Consider the following 19,764-nt stretch of genomic DNA (forward strand, 5'->3'; position numbering starts at 1 on the left):
GTTGTTGTCTCTCTTTACTAATAGTTCAGTTATGAGGAAACACTTAATTTTTGTTCTCCCTTCACCCCTCAACCCCTTTTATTGTGGATATGAGTAGTGGATGTAAGGTAGAAGAACCAAGGTAATGCCACTTCCACCATAACCTTGCCTACAGTCCTGTCTCAGTTTTCATGCAGAATCTTGAGCATAAACTTGGTAGGAAGAGCACAGACCCATCAGCTGTCAATTTTGTTCACAAGTCAGCGGAACCAACCCAAACACACTCCTGTCTGACTTTGAAAAGGCTTTTATAATTATCACATTGAAACAGAAAGAAGGTTTTCCCTGCCATCCGTATTTCTTGGTATCGAGAAGGAAAACATGTCCATCATCACGCAGTTGTCATAACAGGAAAGGCAAACTGGGCTTTCAGAGATGGAAAGGCAAATTGGGCTCCTACTTGCAAAGCAGGGAACTCTGCAATAGGCAACAGTCTGAATTGCCTCCCACATTGCATTCAAAATCTTTCAAAATTCAAAAGTCACATACATGGATATAAATGTAAATGCTGGGATTGATATAAACCAGTATGACAAGGAAGGACTATGCAGAGAGCAAAACAAGGTGTATAAATTAAAGGAAGTAAAGGAAATGCCCTCTCAGCTTTTCAAAAGGCAAAGAACTTTTCAGAGCATATTCATGGTAGGAATGGGTATCACAGGACTGTCTGTCCAACATAGCTTTAGCAAATGCTCATAATAACCCAGTCTGAGTAACTCCTATGTTAATTCCTGTGATAAGAGCCTTGATCCTTCATTTCCAGTGGTGCTGCCTGCAGAGCAAGAAGCCAGTAAGAGCAGGCACACCCAAACACGACAGACTGGTGATCATGACAATGATCAGCAATTACAAGGGCTGCTTAGTCAGCGAAGAGCTGTGCTCTGGAGCCAGCAGGGAAAGGGGCAGGGGCAGAACCAGCAGGTCTTGGCATCTATTTGACGCATCAGCAGGGTCTGGAAGAGGTGGCCATGCGTGCCCCAAGGCAGCACAAAGCTGAGATACTCTCTCTGTCCCCTCCTTGCTCGGGTTACACTTGTGCTCTGTGCCTGAGAAAGCTCGTCATGCACTCTGGGAGTTCTTTGCTCCCTATCCCTTGGGATTTTAAAACCAGAGACCAAATAAGGCATGTTACCAGGCAATTCTCTCTTAAATCTCTGGAAAGCAACCTGAAAGGCCTTCTGAAACTCTTAAACGTGGCAAAAGACAGTATATAATTATATAACAGTCTCTGTCTACTCAGGCTGATGGAGGGACTAAAGAATATCAACATAATGAAGTTCTAAGCAGCTACAGCTGTATGTCCTACCTGTACTAACTAAAGATGCAGAATTAGGGTGTAAAATAGTTAACAGAAGATGGACAGGCAGCAAAATAACTTTGCTTATCTCTATCCCAGATAATGCAGGAATAGAAACTTAAAGGACCTCAGTTAGCCACTTTGCTGGCCTGTGTCCTCTAGCAAGCTGGCAATCACAAAAAACAGGGTATGTACAGGGCCTTCTATTTAAATCATCACCCAAAATAGACTCACTTCTATTATTATTAAGTCTTGATGCATTCCCTTTATTACTCACAAAACTACAGGAAACAATGTTTAGAAACTATGGGTGATACATAATGGCTTGAAATACTCTGAAACATACAGAAATACTATTTTTCTAATTAGGTAAGTTATTACTTTTATTTGCTTAGGTTTGAAGTCACTGGAGTCTGTTTTTTAAAGTAGAACAAACCTGAAAATCTAGTATTTTGGGCAAGAGCAGACATCAAGACTCCACAGAAGTATGAAAACAGCTTTATTACATCATTATTGGCTAATCAGTGCTGTAGAAGCACTCAGATCAAGTGAAGCAGGCGACTGATATAGATGCCAACATGTATCCGCTAAATATTATGAGTTATTTTAAAAAGTCATTAGCACTTTGATATATTTATATACACAGCACAATTGTTTTTATGACCTCCTAATTCTTTGCTTTTAGTTCCTAAATCTTCAAGGATGTTTATTAATGTGTTTCAAAGAAGTGCAGTTCTCCAAAGGTTATTGATTTAGAAAGCATGGCTCTGCCTACTACTTACACAGTTTCTCTACCTCTTAAAAAGTTTGCTGATAGCATCATTGTGGCTCAGCCTCTGTCTGGATTTCTCTGTTTGCAAGAGGTAAAAAGCAGTAATACAGCAATGATGACAGCAAACAAGAATTATTTCAAAACCTCACCCTGACAAAGTAAGCCCTTGCAATTTCTGCTCTCATAAACCTCCTCCATCTTCCCACTTCTGTAATTGGTATTCCAAGACCATAAACGTGACGAGTTCCCAGCGAGCTGCTCTTGGTCACGACAGCTGCTGACGTTGCCCAGGAGCACAGGGGGAGTCAGGTGTGACACAGCCTGGGGCTGGGGGAGCAGGGCTGGCAGCACTGAGGAGTCTCCCATGCGGGCACAGCTCCAGGCAGGTGACCTGCAGGTATTTTTCCACTCCGTCAGCACACCCAATCCAGCTGCCCTCCAGCTGGTGATAAACACCATAACACCGACTCTTGTACAACACGGCTTCTTTGCAGCATTTCACAGGGGAGACAGTGACTTAGGAATCTCTTTTGGTGGTGTAAGACCTCCAAATCCACACATCACAAAAGGAGAAGGGTTGAATGATTTACGAGTGCTGTTTCCCTAGAGCTCACTACCCTTCCCTGCTCTCAGTGCAGCATCCCACAAAGGGACCTTTGCTGCTGCAAAGCAGGTTCTCTGGCTACTGCTCTTCTGGCCCTCGGGTCCAAGGACTGCAGAAAGCAGAAAGGATGCCATCAAGACTCTAGGTTAATTTGGTTTTAAAAAGGCAGCTATTTTAAAAAGGCAGCAGCACATAATCAAACATGAAAATCTGAAAAGCCAGTTTAGTCACTTTTGTCACTTTCTTCCTTGACCAGGACAGGAATTAAAACTTTGGCTCAAAAACGATTTATTTTATAGCATAGTACAGTATAGTATAGTATAGTATTTGCTACTCTTTTAATTATTTTCCTACCTTCTTAATTAATTCCTTCCTTTGCCATCTTTCTGCCCTTTCCAATGTCATCTTGTGTTCTTCTCTAACCTGTCACTTTGCTCTCCTCTTCCCTTATCTCTCACTAATCCTTCACACTACCCACTCTGATCACTTTTCACCTAGTGCCTGTTCAGCCCCTAGATGTAACAGTGATGGTAGAATAAAGTTATCTGAATGAGGTTTGTCTTTTGCTAGGATCTCTCTGACATTTGCTTCCTATGCTCACTTTTCACTTACATAATGACATTCACAAAAGACACATTCCTCAAGCTTGGAAGCCTAAAACAGATGGTTGCTTGTCCCTCTGTGCACTAAAGCTATAGGTATGTCTCTAGGCTGCTGGTACTGAACACCTCTCTCTGAAGCACAAAATGAACTACTGCAAACAATGCAGTTGAATTTCTACCATTTCATTTTAGTTTATTTTTAAATTTGCCACAATTTCCTGCATGCCAATGACTACAGAATTTTAGGTGCAACTTGCTCAGCAGCTGGTAGATTTTGCCTGCTGTGCGTCTGCCCAGACAAGATTCCTCTGCTGAAGCACAGTGTGACAGACTATACTTAACTGCAGAGAACAACTGTGCTACTAAAGGGAAAGGCTACTTTTAAATTGATGGAAGCAGCAAAGATGTCACATGTCAGTGATTCCTACTGTCTAATGATTACAACAGGCACAGTGAGAACTTCTAGTGTTTTATTTGCTTCCTCTCGGTCAAGTAATTTTCTCCATGGTTTCCTTGCAATTTATTTTCTCATCTGGCTTAGAAAGTCTCTTGTAGGCTTTGTTTTATTGTCTGTGTGCTGTTTTCTTCTTTTTTTTTTTTTTTTTTTTTAACTAACACTGCATGCTGCACTAAAATGGAAGGTTGAAATATGAAGAAGCAGAAAGGACTTAAACCTCCATAAAACAAGATTTGGGGAGAAGCATCTCAGGTACTGAAGACTGAAAAATCTCACACGGAATCTGAAATTTATTGGGCCCATCTTTGAAGGTACTAGTTGGCTTTTCATCTACAAATATAAAAATGTCTTGTGGAAAGCATCCATCTCACTGTGTCTAGCCTAGATGGTTTTGCACTTTACTTAAAAGCTGGGCTGCAGCAAATGAAAAGTGAGACGTAAAAAAGAAGTAGAAAGCGAACATAAAAGTCATCATACAGCCTTTGGCAGCAATGTAATCTGAGCCTTTGCTGACCTTACATTCTTGTGAAAAACAGAACAGAAAATGATCTACACAAGAGCCTTGATCTCTCCTTTACATGGGAAACTGCACTGGGGCCGGTTGTGCTGAGGTGGCAGCCAGGTGCACCTGCATGCAGCTCCCTGAACAGCTCTAAGTACCCCTGAGAGCCCAGAGCCTCCTGTCTGCAGGACTGCAGCTCAACCAAGTGTCTGAAGAAAAAGGACTTTTAATTACAAAAAAAAGAAAATAAAAGAAAAAAATAAATCAATGATCACGTTGTTCAAATGGTCTGTATTGTATCTGTGGGTAAAAGCAACATATCCACTGCTTGCCAAGGGGCAGCTGTTTAACTAAGGAAGTTGGCTTTTAATCCCAACTCTGCCTTGTGCTCATTGGAACAGCTGGTTTCCTATCAGGGAAGAGTCATTCTCTCTTCACTGGCAAGGACCTCCTCCTGCCTTTTGTTCAGTACCAAGAGAAAGGCACAGAAGAGTGGGACTTGTGACCTTTCATTCCAAGTCCTTGAGCCTCACAGTAGAACTACACAAGAGAAGCTTTCTTAAGAGGCAGTTTACAAAACAACCATCTCAGAAACTAGTGGGCAGTTTCCAGAAGTTCCTCCTCTAATTTCTGAATAACCTTCTGCATGACATATCAAAATAATAGGGCTTAATTCACCTATACAAGCTTCACTTGAGATTGCAATAAATGATACAACTCTGAAATATTTACTTTACACTTGGGAGTACATTTTTCAGGGCAAGTGGACATCAACTTTGAGTAAAAATGACTGAATTGTAAAAAAGAAATGCACATACATCCACATGACAAAAGGCTCCCATATCTTTCCAATCTAAGCTCTTCCATTCCTAAATATTTTAATTAGAGTTTCTAAATAAACAGTTATAGGGCATTTTAGCTAAACAACACTGAGAATCTAAAACAGGTCATTGTTTCCTGCTGTCCAAGAGGTAAGGAACACAGAGAACAGTAAACTGAATTAGATTTTTGGCTACAGAAGTATAATGCACACATATTTTGATCAGCAAGGTAGAAAATAATACTGTTTTCCTTTTATGATTATGGAAATACCCTGCACATTAGAAGATATTCAAGCTATTCAGAACAGCCTGCAGGAGGATTTAGAAGACAAATAATGAGCTCTTATGTGCTGCTGCTGCCTGACTGGAGACTGATTCCAACACATGACTTTGCTGCTTCTAGAGTATCATGCAGAACCATTTGTGTACCAAGCACAAGCCAAGTTACTGGATCTTGCTGCATATATACAACCTAATTTACATGTGGGTTTTGTGCCTGAAGATGAGGAGAATGCTTTGCATTTCAGAACACAAGGGAAAGATGTCCTTGGTAATGCTTAATGCTACCAGAATGTATGATTCATCAAAATCAACCACCAGGTGGAAAAGTATTTAAAAGCATCTCTCAAAGAGAAAATGTCCCAAAACAACTCAAGAATGGAATTGGAATGGAAGCAAACTAAAAACCTGTAAATGTCAACACAATGCTATAAAAGGGGAGGAAGTTGTTACATTTTAAGCAGTAATGCAGAATCACCAGCAAGTACAAATCTTCAGACACAAGCCAAGATCACACTGCATTAAAAGGACCAAAGACAGATGACAGCACAGTGGCTGACTAATGTCAGGAGGTATGAAGGTTGCAAAGACTGCATTTCCACTCCCTACAGTTTCAAAAACCAGCAGCCAGTTGTTGCACATCTACAGTGCAGAATGCTGCAGCTGTACCTAGCTCATTATACTGAAGTTTTTTGAGTCTGCCCATCACTTGGTTCTTAAACCTGCACCCCTCCACCTCACTGCAATCTCAATAGCTCCATTGCCAATATCTTTAATATAATTCTGTTTAATTTCCATTGTCCTAAGTGCCAGCACCCACCTTCACACCTTCTGGCACCACAGTCTAAAATAAAGTGTCTGTAATTAGGACTGGAAACATCCAACAAACCCATTTGTGAATTACAATGCACCTATTACATGAAATGAAGCAAAAGAGAACAGTTTCCAAACAAAGCAACTTTATTATCTTACTTGCATGGCAAAATGCGAACAACATCATTCTGCTTGTAACTCTCAATGCAGACAGCACAATGATCAAAGTCTGGGTCTGTTTCCTAAAATGAATAGAATGAAAATTCAAGTCAAGAGTTGAGGCTATGACAAATGTCAAAGTAGTTGTGACTAGTACATGAACCGCACTGTGCCAAGTGGCTGTTACCAAACCACAAACCAAATGACTGGATTATTATATTCCAACATGACTTAAGCAAGAAAAGCATCTCATACATGCAAAACTGCCCTTTCTTGGAGCTGGTAAATCATCATTTGATACATAAGCTAAGGCCTAAGATGATTCTAATGCTCAGTGGAATCATTATAAAATATAGTGGAGACTTTCCTAGATTTCCTTTTTTTTTCCATCCAATTTAGAACTAACATTTCTATTTTATCCAGGGTTTTTTTGTTTGTTTTGGCAGAATAAAAATTCTGGGGCTCATTTTTACAGGCAGAATGAGCACATTTTACTTAGTGCAGACTACTCCCATATTTATGTCTGCTGCTTACTTGCAGAATTATCATCATTCTTATGAAGACATGAATATCACTGATTGACCATCTCCTCTCTTTTCTATTTTCCAGAAGTTATGATTTTTTAAAATTATATTTTAAAATCTCAAATGAAAAAGGGGGGACTTCCTTTGTATATAGATATGGCACCAACAATACATATTTAAAATGTTTGGGCCTGTGACACATACAGGCTGTGCCTTCTCTTAGTTCAACTTCATTATTCTTTTTGAAGCCAACCAGCTACAAGTCAGACACCAAGACAGGGAGCAGAGCAAGGCCACAGCCACTCCTGGTCAGCACCAGCCAGGGCTGCACACAGAGAATCCTGATGGCTCCTCTGAGGAAGAAAAGGTTTTTCCCACTCTGTTCACCTGCATGTGCACCTCATGTTGTCTGTACTGCAACCTGCACAGCACTTGCCACTTCTGAATTTTTACTGTCAAGACAACAGCATTGTTTTACATGGAAAAGTTCCTCTAATTTGTATGTTCTCCCATTACAGAAAAGATTTAGTGCAGTGGGCTGTTTTGAAATAGAACTACTAGGGAGGGAGGAAGAACAGAAAGACATCTGCTCTGCCTTCTCTCTGGAAGCAATTTTTCCTATCACTTCCTAATCTCCCACTGCTGATAGTGTTGAAAAGAAAGAAAAAAGGAATCACAATAAAAAGGCCCTAGGAAACAATCTTTTAAAAATCAAATCATAGCCAGAATTCCCCTGCCTTTTGAAAATTAAAGCTAAAAATTGAGCAAGATTAAATGACTATTTTTTCCTTTCAGAATCAAAAATAAAGTGATACTGCTCTCAAAAGTGGAAAAAGGACATAACACACCATATATTTCAGCTTTTATACTAGCAAGAAATATTCTTGGAGTAACTTTGACTGAAATACCTCTTTATGTTTCCCCTTAATTTACTTAATAGTTGTATTTTACTTAAGAGATTATCTTCAATTCCCTGTCTTTTAAATTCATTTTTCCCTTACAGAACTTACATATGATAAAGTTCTAAGCTTTAGAGTTCCACATAAACAATGCCAGTCCCATCTACTCATGCCAGGACACCCTGCCAGTCAGCCAGCACACAAAATCACCCTCAGTCACAGCTGCCAGATGGAGTGCAAATAGTATTTAAGCAGGAAAACCTTCTTTGAAATACACAGCACACATCAATACCAATAGTTACACAAAATATTGTGCCATAGGACAAAGTAAGCCTCCAACAAGGAAGGCAAAGTCATAAATCAGAAACACAAACAAAAAAATTGAGATTGCTTCCACAGACAAAAAATTAAACATGATACCCAAGTTTATCATGTTGAAATCTTATTATTATACCTTATCACCCTTCTTTACTGTCCTGGTTGTCAATTTACCAATGGCTTTCTTGGCAGCATCTCCAAGACGACGCTAATAAAGTGACAAAGAAGAGAACACAAATTAACCCTGATAAACAAGCTTCATTAGTGTCCTTTACAATGACTTATTTGGACTCAATAATACCACTGCAATACACACTATGGCAGCAGGCCAACACATAAGACAAAATACAAACACAGCAAAGCACAGAGATTTGTTGAGAAGGAAAAACAGCCAACAGTTGAATCCTCAAATGCTCTCCACAAGCATGGGCATAAAACTCACGGACTGTACAGAAGTCCACAGAAGTGAATCAACACTGATGTGCAAACCTAATCAAACCCAGGTTGCAGGACAAAAGCTGAAGCAATGTTCCCTCCCAATGATTTCCATTATATTCTGTTCATACTGGTTTTTATTCAGTGTGCTGTAATATGCTGCACGTTCTCTTAAGCTTGAATTATTTTTATATTTCCACTCTGAGCAGGCTGATCTTACTCTGAGATGCAAATGATCCTCCCAGTGTAACCTAGTTTCTCTCTTGCTATTACCCAAAACCAACAGGATCTCAGAAGAAAATGATGGGTCACAAAATCTAAATAAGCCAATACAGACTTAAATAAAGCTGAAATTAATATTGGTTTGAAGATAATTTCAATGTTAATGCAGAGGCCAAATTATTTTTTTGCTGTTTATGCTGCTTTATGACCACCACAGCCGGATGGAAGGAGCCTTTTCTGTCATCCAAGTGTTGATTCCTATTGAAATGCCCAGCTCCCAGCTAATAAAAAACAGCTGTTTGTCACTGTTTTCCCACTGGGGTCCCAGAGGTGGGCACTGAATGAAACAAAGATCCCATCATCTTCCTTCAGGGACATGCGACATGAGACTTGGTTTACAACTGACCTAAAACCAGAAATTATGTGTTTTCTCTTTCCCCTCCTAGCTGTACTAAGTAGTCTTCCCTTGAAAGAGATAGGCTGCTTCTCAGAATGCAGCTCTCAAAACCTCTCCTGCAGCCTGCAATGAATGTGTGGACATTTGTGCCCACCTTCTATAAAAAACTGAAACCTAAATTCTTCATAAGGTGTACTCCCTGCATCACACATTTCCCCACATGCAAACTGCAGTGAAAGTTGCTTTTATTTGAGAAACACAACGACCTCAGAAGTCTGTATCACAACTGACTGTATCACTTATTCTAGAATTATGTAAGCACTTTTCTTCCTTGTGATTTTCACAGAACAGCAACTCTTATTTTATATTTTTTAGAACAAGAATTGGAAAAAAATCAGATACACAGTCCCAGTTACTGAAATACGTCCACGTAGGAAGCACAGCACTAGAAGCAGAGCTGGGATGGGAAATAATATGCTTGCTAAAGTCAGAAATCTCACCCTAACTTCAATATGCAAGAATTTGGTCAATTTAAGCCGATCTAAATTACATGCCCCAGAACAAGCACATTGGCCTGAGTACTTAATGACACAGAACACACTGGGCACACTGCTGGAGTAGATAACCATTGCATAACCAAAAGCATGATTACTAAGAGAGGAACAAGGCTGAAATGGCATTTAACTTAAATGCTCAACTCCAACAGCTAAGTAAATGTGGCTAGTATCTGTATTTCGTTCTACTGCATGTGACCGTATATGCACTACAAGAAATTTTAAAGATTATTTTCCCATTGAAAGCGTAATATTTCAGCAGAACTCTTCCAGCATATTGAAGTTCTTTTACGTAAATAGATTTGCTAAATAATAACTTCCATCTCCTCTGTTTAAGAGGTCAAGCTCTTCCATTTTCTAATTTTAACAAATACTCTTTCACGATAACACTGGAAATGCTCAGGATTTGCTGTTTTGCTAAGTTAGGGCACAGGCACACAGCATATGCTTGCTTTTAAAACCCACAACTGTCTGGATGGAAAAGGTCACTTCCACGTGCAAAAGAGTTTCACACCTCTGGTGGAAGCGCGCAAGAATAACAATGTGAAATACCAATATCTACTTGTGTCATCTACAAAACACAGCAAGTTTTTGATGGATTTGATTTAAAAAACAGAAAAACTTGTGCCTTGACATAACTTAAAAATAAGATCATAGCCTAAACCAAGTTATTTCATCACTAACAGTACAGTCTTTGTGAAAGCTCTCAAAGCTCTTTAAAAATAAGCTGCAGCTGTCGCCACCTTCTTATTAAAGTTTAATAAGCTCAGCTTTTTAAACCACATAAAATTTTCATCAAGTTTCTCCTGACCTCTGTAAAAATCTAAAGAAAGAAAAAGAGGTCATAAGAGCCCTTTCCCAATGGAGCAACTGTTTTGAAACGTGGACATTTGGAAGGAGCCTAAAGCCATGTAGGGGATAGAGAAGGCACAATTTAGTATTCCACAGACATTCATTAAGTTACAGTTATATTTAAACTTTCACCATCCCAAGGGACCACACTAAGTACCAGCTACAGTGTGGTCATTTAAGAATGACATCCTTAAGAAAATCTACCGGATGCCCATGGGACCTGAAGCATCAGACACTATTTATAGTAACTGAAAAGGAAATCCTGTGCCACAGCCGAGGTTTTGTAAGTTTGGATTTATTTTAGGTCTGATAGAGCACCAAAAAACTGGCCCGCAGTCAGCTGCTGTGTATCAGCTGTAATTTGGGGGAAAGGGATGACAGTGACTAGAGGTCAGGAGGTTTCTAAGTTAGCCTTGACAGAAAGGCAGGGCAAAGAGGGCACTGTGGATTTCCTGAGGTTTACTGACCCTTCTCAATAAAAGCCAAGGCACACTATGGAGGGTCATTAAGTTCACACTAGTAAAACATTTACTTCTAAAGTTTATCTGTGTTTGAGTTGACAACTTGATTTAGTCTAGATCTCTGAGTATGGTCACATGTAACTCAAAATTTGCTCAAACAAATTAAGAATTGAAAAAGAATGGAAGAAAGGCATATTGGACAAAATTTTGGTTAAAATATATGACCAGGAGAATTAGGCACTCCTTACCAAGGGTGATCTTAAATAAAATTGAAAGTTAACACAGACCACTAAGCAGCTCTACACGTTAGTTTTCTTACCCTAACATTCATAACAGATTATGGTTTGGGAATACTTTTGTACAATTTCTGAACTACCTTAATACAGAACATATCCTTAAGAGCATGGATAGAATTTGCAATATTTGCTCAGTGTTTCCCTACACTACACAAGTTGATTCACAACTTAACTTTCCTCCTAATTCCCAACATACATCTAGTATGTATTACTCAGCCAACACAGAATCCATCTGACTTTTAGACTTACACAAACCAAAACTCAAGTATTTTGCTTCAGTTTGATTCTTTCCTGTCATGTAATAGGATCTATACCAGTGCTGCTCAGGATGAAAACACTTTGCTGCATAAAAATCCTTTTCTGGCAACATGCTCTGCCTTGGAACAAAGAGATTCTGAACACTAGTTTGATGGGCATTCCTTATTAGTTCTCTGTTGATTATTGTATACTGAAATATTATCTCCATAACTTCAGAGAAAAGAAGAGACCCCTTACCTGATTCCTGTCACGTGCACTCGTGTACCTGATCTTCTGGATGAAGTAAAATATTAACCATGCTGAAGAAATGATCATCAAAACAATGAATGATATTGACACAAAGACTAGAGAGCCCCGACTGAAGTTCTTTGGAGGAACACGGGACCCCACTGCTATGGCCATCAGGACAGAGATATTCTTCTCCAAGTAATTCAGGATCTCCTTAACCTTCGATTCTGTAATCATGACAGCAACAATGTCTCCAGTTCCTATAAAAAGGGGAAAAAAGTTTAATTTTTATTTTAAATTAACATGGCATGCTGCTCGTAAGATTTTGCAAAGCCATTTGACAACTCAAGAGGTTTTAATCTAAGCCGTCTACGGCACATGGAACATGCTACTGGGCACTCTACTTTGTCCTTCAAACCCAGATTTTCAAATTAGGGCATTAACATTTGCCCTAAACTCTCTGCAGCTCCACACACAGGAACAGATCTCTACTGCTGGTACACAGTACTTCCCACATGGTAATTACTGTGTGCAGTCTGAACAAGCTTTCAAAAGTACATTTGTTCCAGATCTGAAGCCGTGAATACCTAAACAGGCAACTCTCAGAAAAACATTTAGGAGATGAGTGAGAATATTGCTCGAGTGCCCTTAGCATAGGCAGTGCTGTGGATGTTGCTGGGGAGAGTTATGCAAGCTCTCCTGTGTGGTTATGTGGCTGCAAAGTAGAAGAGAATTGAAAAAACTTGGCAGAAGTTTGACTGCTGATTTTATCACCCATACAAAGACACGCTTGATAGCATTGCAAAGAGGCTGTCAGCTTCATCAGCTCCATTTTCAATGTGCAGCCCATCTGTTTTCATAGTGTCTTGCCTCTAGACTATTTCCTGTCCCAAAGGGAAAATTATTGGTACAAGGATAATAGGAAAGCCATAAGCCTTGCTGAAAAAGAACAAAATCACCTATAGAGCAGAGAGAGCACCTATGTTTTAAAGCAAAGACCTCATTAAAAAAGAGGATCTTGAACACAGGGTAATTCTAAGTTAAAAGAAAGAAAAGTTTTAGAAAAACCAAAGCCAGAATGAAAAAAAAAACCTTGTGAAGCTTCATTCTTATTCATCCAGACTTATTTGCTTCCAATACTAAAAACCCTTTCAAGACCTATTTTCAAAATGCTTGCAAAATCTGTTCATCTGCTTGTTCCATCTGCTTGCTCCAACTCATATTCCCTCAGAGAGGAACTGTATAAGGCAAATGACTTCAGCACCAAGATTCTGGATTTAGAGTGGATTTAAGCTACAGAGAACCTAGTGTGACAGTAGAGAACATGAGATCCTATTTTAACACAAGGCATTTGTTCAAAGTCTTTTAATCACAATCTAATTTTTAAGAAGCTACTGTATCCACAAAATGATGTTCAAGAGCCAAAAGAGCAGCACCTTTGAACCCTGGGCACAATAATTAAGGGTGATGGCTACATACTTTTCCAAAATGGGGACTTACAACAGAGTTGTGCAAGAGCCTTAGAAGTTCCCTTGTTACTCTTTGAATTCACCATGCTAAATAGTAACATTAACAGTCACCATCATCAGTTTTCCTATTAAGTTCACTAACATTGGTGATGTGGATTATGCTGACAGAACGACTCAAAAGAATCAAAACTGATAATCTCAGAAATTAAAATTTTCACAATAATTGAAAAAAAACCCATTCCACAGCCCTCCAACTGCTTTCCTCAAGAAATTTAAACTTTATTTAAAATTGAAATGGCAAAGTCATTCAGGCCTTGTCCTGGTAACATGGGACTGAACAGGAAAAGAAAGTTCAGTGTTTCCTTCTGAATATTTTTGAAACAGTGCCACAATAATTCAAAAGCTTTGAATAGCAATGAAAACTCAACACAACGTATTTAATCTCTAGTATAGCACAGACTCACACAAGATCAACTTTAACCCAGCTCTCAAGAGACCCTTCAGTACCAAGTTTGGTTTCATGCAAAAACAAACCAAGATATTTAATAGACAGCAAATCTCAGAGTAACAGTCCATCACTAGTTTTGTTTTCATGGACATCTACCCAGATTCCTATTTGTCCAGTTGGGAAGATAGTTCCTGCCCAGACTTGCAGCACAATTTTACAGCACAAGAGATACCCCTCCTGCAAGATCCTGCATTTAGATGCAGCACATGCTCCTGCAACCCCAAATCCCTGCAGCTCAGATAGTGCAAGATCAATCAAGAGCAAATAATTTATATTGCTTGATATTTTCCCCAGACTTCACTTCTGCTCTTCATATCTAGTTCAGATTGGGAAGAAAAGCAGGGAAAGGTACAGGAAGATTGTATTCCCCCGAGCACATGCCCTGCTAAGCTTCCCCAGTAGGAATTTATTTGCACTGAGAAATTATGTTAGTATCAAAATATCAAGCTAAAGCACTCAGTGTAATATCTAACATGATTTATAGTTATCTGCAAGGCAAAGATGACAAAGATCTTCTGATACTAGTCCAGTTCTATCTGAATCTAAAGCTGAAGCCTCTACCTATTCTCTGCTGCCCAGGGAATGTGACAAAGCTGACAATCTGTCACACGTTTTATATAAAGCCCAGCACAATGGGAACCTCTGGCATCACTGCAAAGTGATTTGCATTCCAAATGACTCAACTGGGAACAGCCAAAGTGCTACTGCTGCTTCTGACCCCGCCAGAGCCAAGGAGAACTGCAGAAAAGAAAAATAAATTGTGTCTGTTGAACATACTGAAGCTCAGTGGAAACTGGGACTTGGTTCATCCGTATTTTTGTCAGGGGCATCACCCTAAATAATTTTAGCAAGAACTCCCTGTTTGAGAACAATTGGGGGCAGGAGGAGACAGTGACTCATTTATTTTAAGCACCTTGAAACCTTGTATTTCTGAAACTTTAGCAGAAAAAAATCCTCAGGTGAAGACAGAAAGACTAAGAGTGTTTGTGAAACTCAGAATATGGTCTTACTCCATGATCTTATGAAAAGCAATATTTTGCTCAGCCAAGAACACAGTGTCCAGAGAAAAGAATCTGTATTGCTTACTAAAGCCAATGAACTACACATGGAACCACAGATGACAAGCTAGGACAGACGGTAGGCATAAGATAAATATTGATGTCTGTAAACATAAATCATTTAATTGCTATCATCCAAGCCCAGGCAGCTCTTTCTAGCTTGCAATTTTACCATGTGCATGTTTAATTAGGATAGTTATACAACTCTGTGTATGAAAAGGGATGAAGTTGTGACTAATCATTAAATCAGTATAATGTTACATTGTGAGAGCAGAAGACAGAAGAAATTAAAAGCTTACAAGACAGTAAAAACAGGACTATGGGAAAAACAGCAACATCCAGGAGTTTCCTGTAGACCTCATAAGGAAACTGCTTTGCTCTCTCACTGACCTATTCACATCCCCTAGCAATTCCAAAAGAGCATGCTCAGAAAGTCAATAAAAAGTCATCTCACAGAAATGTTACAAGTATCATCACAAGCAAATATTTGTGGTGTTTTTGTTGTGTTGGGATTTTTTGGTAGGTTTTTTTATCGTCTTTGTTGTTGTTAATTCTTGACTACCAAATGTTTATCTGAAGCTCAAAATATGGCTAACTATGTCCAGGATACCAGGCTGAAGCTGAAGGCAGGCATGGTTCAAAGAGCAGACTTCAGACACCTTCAATCCACTCAACACCCACTGGAGGTTGCAGGCAATGGCAGCCTGGCAAAATGCAGCTGCCAATCAGGGCTGCAAAGCTTCATCCACCTCCTTGCAGATGGGGAGGGCAAACCTCAGATCCCACCTCGAATGTGGAGAGTGTCAGACCACCTGTAAGAGGCACCGAACTACTGTGATTTGATGCGACAAGGTTTGCAGAGAATTAAGTCAGGTACTCATAACAAAGGTCAGTGATTTGCTAATGGCTGATATTTTAAGCTAAAGTCCTTGCAATAAGTCTCTGATAGTAGCTGCTGATGCTGCAGACACAGCATGAAGCACACAGACTGCACTAATCTCATGCTTGTGAAAGAATACTGTCCTCTCTTTAAATAGCAGAGAAAATTTAACTGCAACTGAGTCCTTTCATCACTTCTTTCTGAAAAACCTAAATGTAGCACATTTACCTGAATAATTCTGCTGGTGAAAATTTCAGAGTACTTCCTTAGAAAACACAAATTCCCCATTCTCTGATAAAGGTAAAGATTGGTCCAGACAGTCACTTAAAAGATGGATTCAGACAGTGAAATGCTACTGCCTTTCTGAGTGCAGCAATAGGATCATCATCATGATAATGTAACTGGAAATAGAACTGCCCATCCTCAAAAGCCAGACTTCCCTATTCTTCTGTTACTTCCCTATTCTCCTATTAAAATCCTGTAGCTGTGTGCTAAGCATTTCTGAATGCATTATATCAGAAATAAAAAGACAGCAAGACCTACTATTCAGTACCCAGGAAAGGGATCAGTCCTATTACTGTGAGTGACAGATTTCTTGGAATAACATCAACTAACAGAAACCACTCCAACAGAATTTGGGATCCCAGAAAATGACAAAGAAAGCAGGAAAACACTAATGAAAGCTATGGCTGTATATGAAATTTTGATAGACCAATTGTGAGTTCTGTGAAAACACCAGAGGACATTTGAGCTGCATGAGAGCAGAGGTGAAAGCAAGGATCACCTCTACAAGGGAAGGGATTCAGCCACAGAGGATATAATCCATGGAACCTGTGAGGTACAGGATAAGGGAAAGGCATACTGGCCTGTGTGCAAAGCTGTGCTGCTAGAAAAAGCAGGCTTGGGGAGAACTGTTTTTAAATAAAAATTCCATGGCACAACAGTGGGGAAACGCACACATTTATCAGGTATCTTAACATTTTTGTCTGATGCAAAAGAAAGAAGTTCGTTGTGAAGAATAACTCTTACATTCTAAACAGGTTTATGGGAAAGCAGACACCAAGAGGACGAGCCTTGGCATATCTTCAGAGTCATTAAAACTGGTCTAGCTGCACATATTTTTATTTTGATCTAATCAGAAAGTAAACAAGAGCACATCCAAGCTGTCAACACATGAGCAATCTCAAGAGTAGAATATGTTATTTGAGATGTCCCAAATCAAATACTTCTGGAAACAGAAAAAGACCTTAATATTTGACAGCTATTGCATTCTAAACAAGACAAGAATTTAATGCCAAGAATATACATTAATTTTAAAATGAGACTAGCAGCATTTTAAAACATTTGTCTTCCTGTTGCCTTAATAATATTGAAAATGTTGAATTATTGCCTGTATGTAAACACTTTGTTTAGGAGGCCTGCTTTAGATAGTGTCAGACACCAAAACAGACTTTACAAAATTACCATGAGAAAAATCATCAAGGGCAGCAGCATTTGAAACTATTACCCAAAAGTCAGTCTTTCACAGGATGCCTCAGTTAAATACAACCAGTGGAACAACCTTTTATCCCAAAACACTGAGCAGATATTTTCAGACATCACAAGTCTCTTTGCTGCCCAAACCTATGCAAAACAACCTAAATAAAAAAGCTTCTGAAATTAAAACTTGAATTCTCTCTACTCAAGAGGACAAAGAAGTAGGTATTTCAAGTTCAGTGAGGAAAAGGCTTCTATAAAAACTGTAAATGTGAATCTGAAGAACACGCAGCAAAATTCTTTGTAGCAAGAAGAACTTCAACATTTTTCACTCTGTCAGGTAAAGAGAGGGTCCTGCTCTGTGCCCTCTAAGCATGATTACACACACTTCAGTGTTTTGCAACGTGCCAGGCACTGCTGTACTGCAGACATGACGGATCATCACAAAGTCCTGCTCCTTTAAGAAGGGCAGGCATTGATTGAGGCATATGATTAGAAAAGCAGAAACAGCAAGAGCAGATTTTCAAAGATGGGTGTGACACAATTAAATTCAAAACAAATATTAAAAGCCTAATCAGATTCTTGTTGTGCTAGTCTGTAGCACATTAAGTTTGTAAGTGATAAATAATAAACTTATAAGCCCGTCCCCCTTCATTAAACACGAAACAATGCCTCAATATAACGTCCTTGCTGTATTTTTGATCAGCTTTATAATTTACTCTGACCAAGAGTTCCTAAAAGGAGAGCCAAATAGCAAAATCAATCATGGAAACGGTTGGGCTGTATTTAGATGACAACTGCTGACACATTATTTCATAACCCAACTGCTCTATTTTGACACTCAGGGAAATGTTTCTTAAGGAAGAATTTACATGCAATCAAAACAGGTAGTCACAGCCACATCCTGATTCATTCACAAGTCCAAATCCTGCTGATACACGTGAGCTGGGGAGCCACGCCCCTGGATTTCCTCAGGCTTGTCAAGGTCAAGCTGTTTCTCTCCTACACCCAGGCCACTCCAGAAAACCAACGCTCACAGCCTCTCCAAGATCCAACACAACATCAGTACATACAAAAGGTGTTGGGCTTTGGCTTCTCTGCAGATCATTTCCTCCTCATCCAAGGAGCTCCTCTGTCTTCCATCCCAAGTCATGACACCAAGCACTGCTAGAAAAATTAAGGTCCTCTATAAAGCTACAAGATGCACCCACCTCTTTATTGTTAGAGTCCCTCAAGTTCCAGAATCTCTGCCCAGTCTTTAAACATGCTACTTCAATGCTGCTGATGGGCAGCAGGAGGACAGACCCATGGCTGGGCCAGGAAGAGGAGAGACTTCAGAAATCCCTGGAATTTGAACTGCAGCAGAGTTCCCCTAGAATAGTAGGGACACTGGGTTTGGAGACCTGGGGCTTCTTGTGCTCCCCCCTCCTTTGAATCATCTTGATAATTCCACATATATCACATATTCCCTTTCTGTGGAAGGACTTTTATTGTCTGGAAATTACATTAATATATATACACATATATATTTTGTGCGTGTGACCTTTTGGGCTCTTTACACTAGGAAAAACCAAGCCTAGACACAAGAAAAGCAGACAGAGGTTGCAGTGATTTTACAGACATTTCACACTCTCTTAGCAACGCTTCTCTGCATCTGCTTGCACTACAGTTTTATCTTTTTTAAAGGAAACAGACATTCCACCTAAATAATGCCGGAAGAATAAAAAAAGCTTGGCACAAAGAAATGTATCACTTGATCATCCCCTTTCCACAATCTGGGCACAGATTTTTATTTTTTTTTTTAACTCACATTTTTACATGGCATTTAACAATGTTTATGGCAAGTAAACTGATTTGCAGTCTCTTTCAAGGCATAAATACTTGTATTGTTAAGGTATTAGTATGCTAACAAAGGAGACCAAATTTTATATTCAAACCTTGAACAAATGCAAATTAATAAAAAGCTGAAGGATCACTTTAAGTTTTGACTAGGGAAATGGTGTAATCCTAACACATTACACACCACTGAGAAAAACTGTGTCACAGTTTAACACATTTCTGAAATATCTATGTCCTCCTATCTTCCGAAAATATTTTTGCTGATTTGAAAACAGCTTTTCTTCACTTTCTATACTTCTGAACAACGTCCAAAACCTGTTACAGTGTTACATTCTTGATTCCTCAATAATATCAATGCAGTGTAGACTTCACTGACCCATCCATCAATGTAAGATACACTTGGATTTTGATAATTGTCTCTTGCATTCCATAGTGTGATGAGGTGCTAGCAGGTGGCTTATATTTTGCCATTTCTGGATAGCAGTTTGTATTCCCACTAATGGATGGTGCACCTAAAAAACCCAAGGATGTCTAAAAAAGGGCAATTTGTCATGCTCATGTATTTTCTTCTACAGACTTCTGTACACATCTCTCAATCTGGACATGGACAGTCATTCCAAAAAAAATCAGCAAAGCACCAAAGAGAAATGGCAAGACAGCCTTACCCAAGGACACTACAAAATACTTTGAGAGATTTATAAATAGCATATTCATAGATTAATATAATAAATTTGGTTCTACTGAG

At 39.2% G+C, this 19,764-nt stretch overlaps 1 protein-coding gene across 5 annotated transcripts in view; it reads right to left on the bottom strand.

The window, feature by feature from the left end:
- The window catches only part of RNF130 (ring finger protein 130), a 52,164-nt gene that overhangs the window by 15,759 nt on the left and 16,641 nt on the right, over positions 1–19,764 (bottom strand). For all 5 annotated transcript variants that reach the window (XM_041481861.1, XM_041481864.1, XM_041481865.1 and 2 more), the window contains 3 exons: positions 11,799–12,049; positions 8,223–8,294; positions 6,346–6,428 (listed from right to left, as the gene is read on the bottom strand). In XM_041481861.1, coding sequence (XP_041337795.1) covers positions 6,346–6,428; positions 8,223–8,294; positions 11,799–12,049 — 406 coding nt within the window. The remainder of the gene's footprint in view (positions 1–6,345; positions 6,429–8,222; positions 8,295–11,798; positions 12,050–19,764) is intronic.

Source organism: Pyrgilauda ruficollis, unplaced genomic scaffold (assembly GCF_017590135.1).
Source record: "Pyrgilauda ruficollis isolate IOZ18807 unplaced genomic scaffold, ASM1759013v1 scaffold57, whole genome shotgun sequence".
Taxonomy (NCBI): Eukaryota; Metazoa; Chordata; class Aves; order Passeriformes; family Passeridae; genus Pyrgilauda; species Pyrgilauda ruficollis.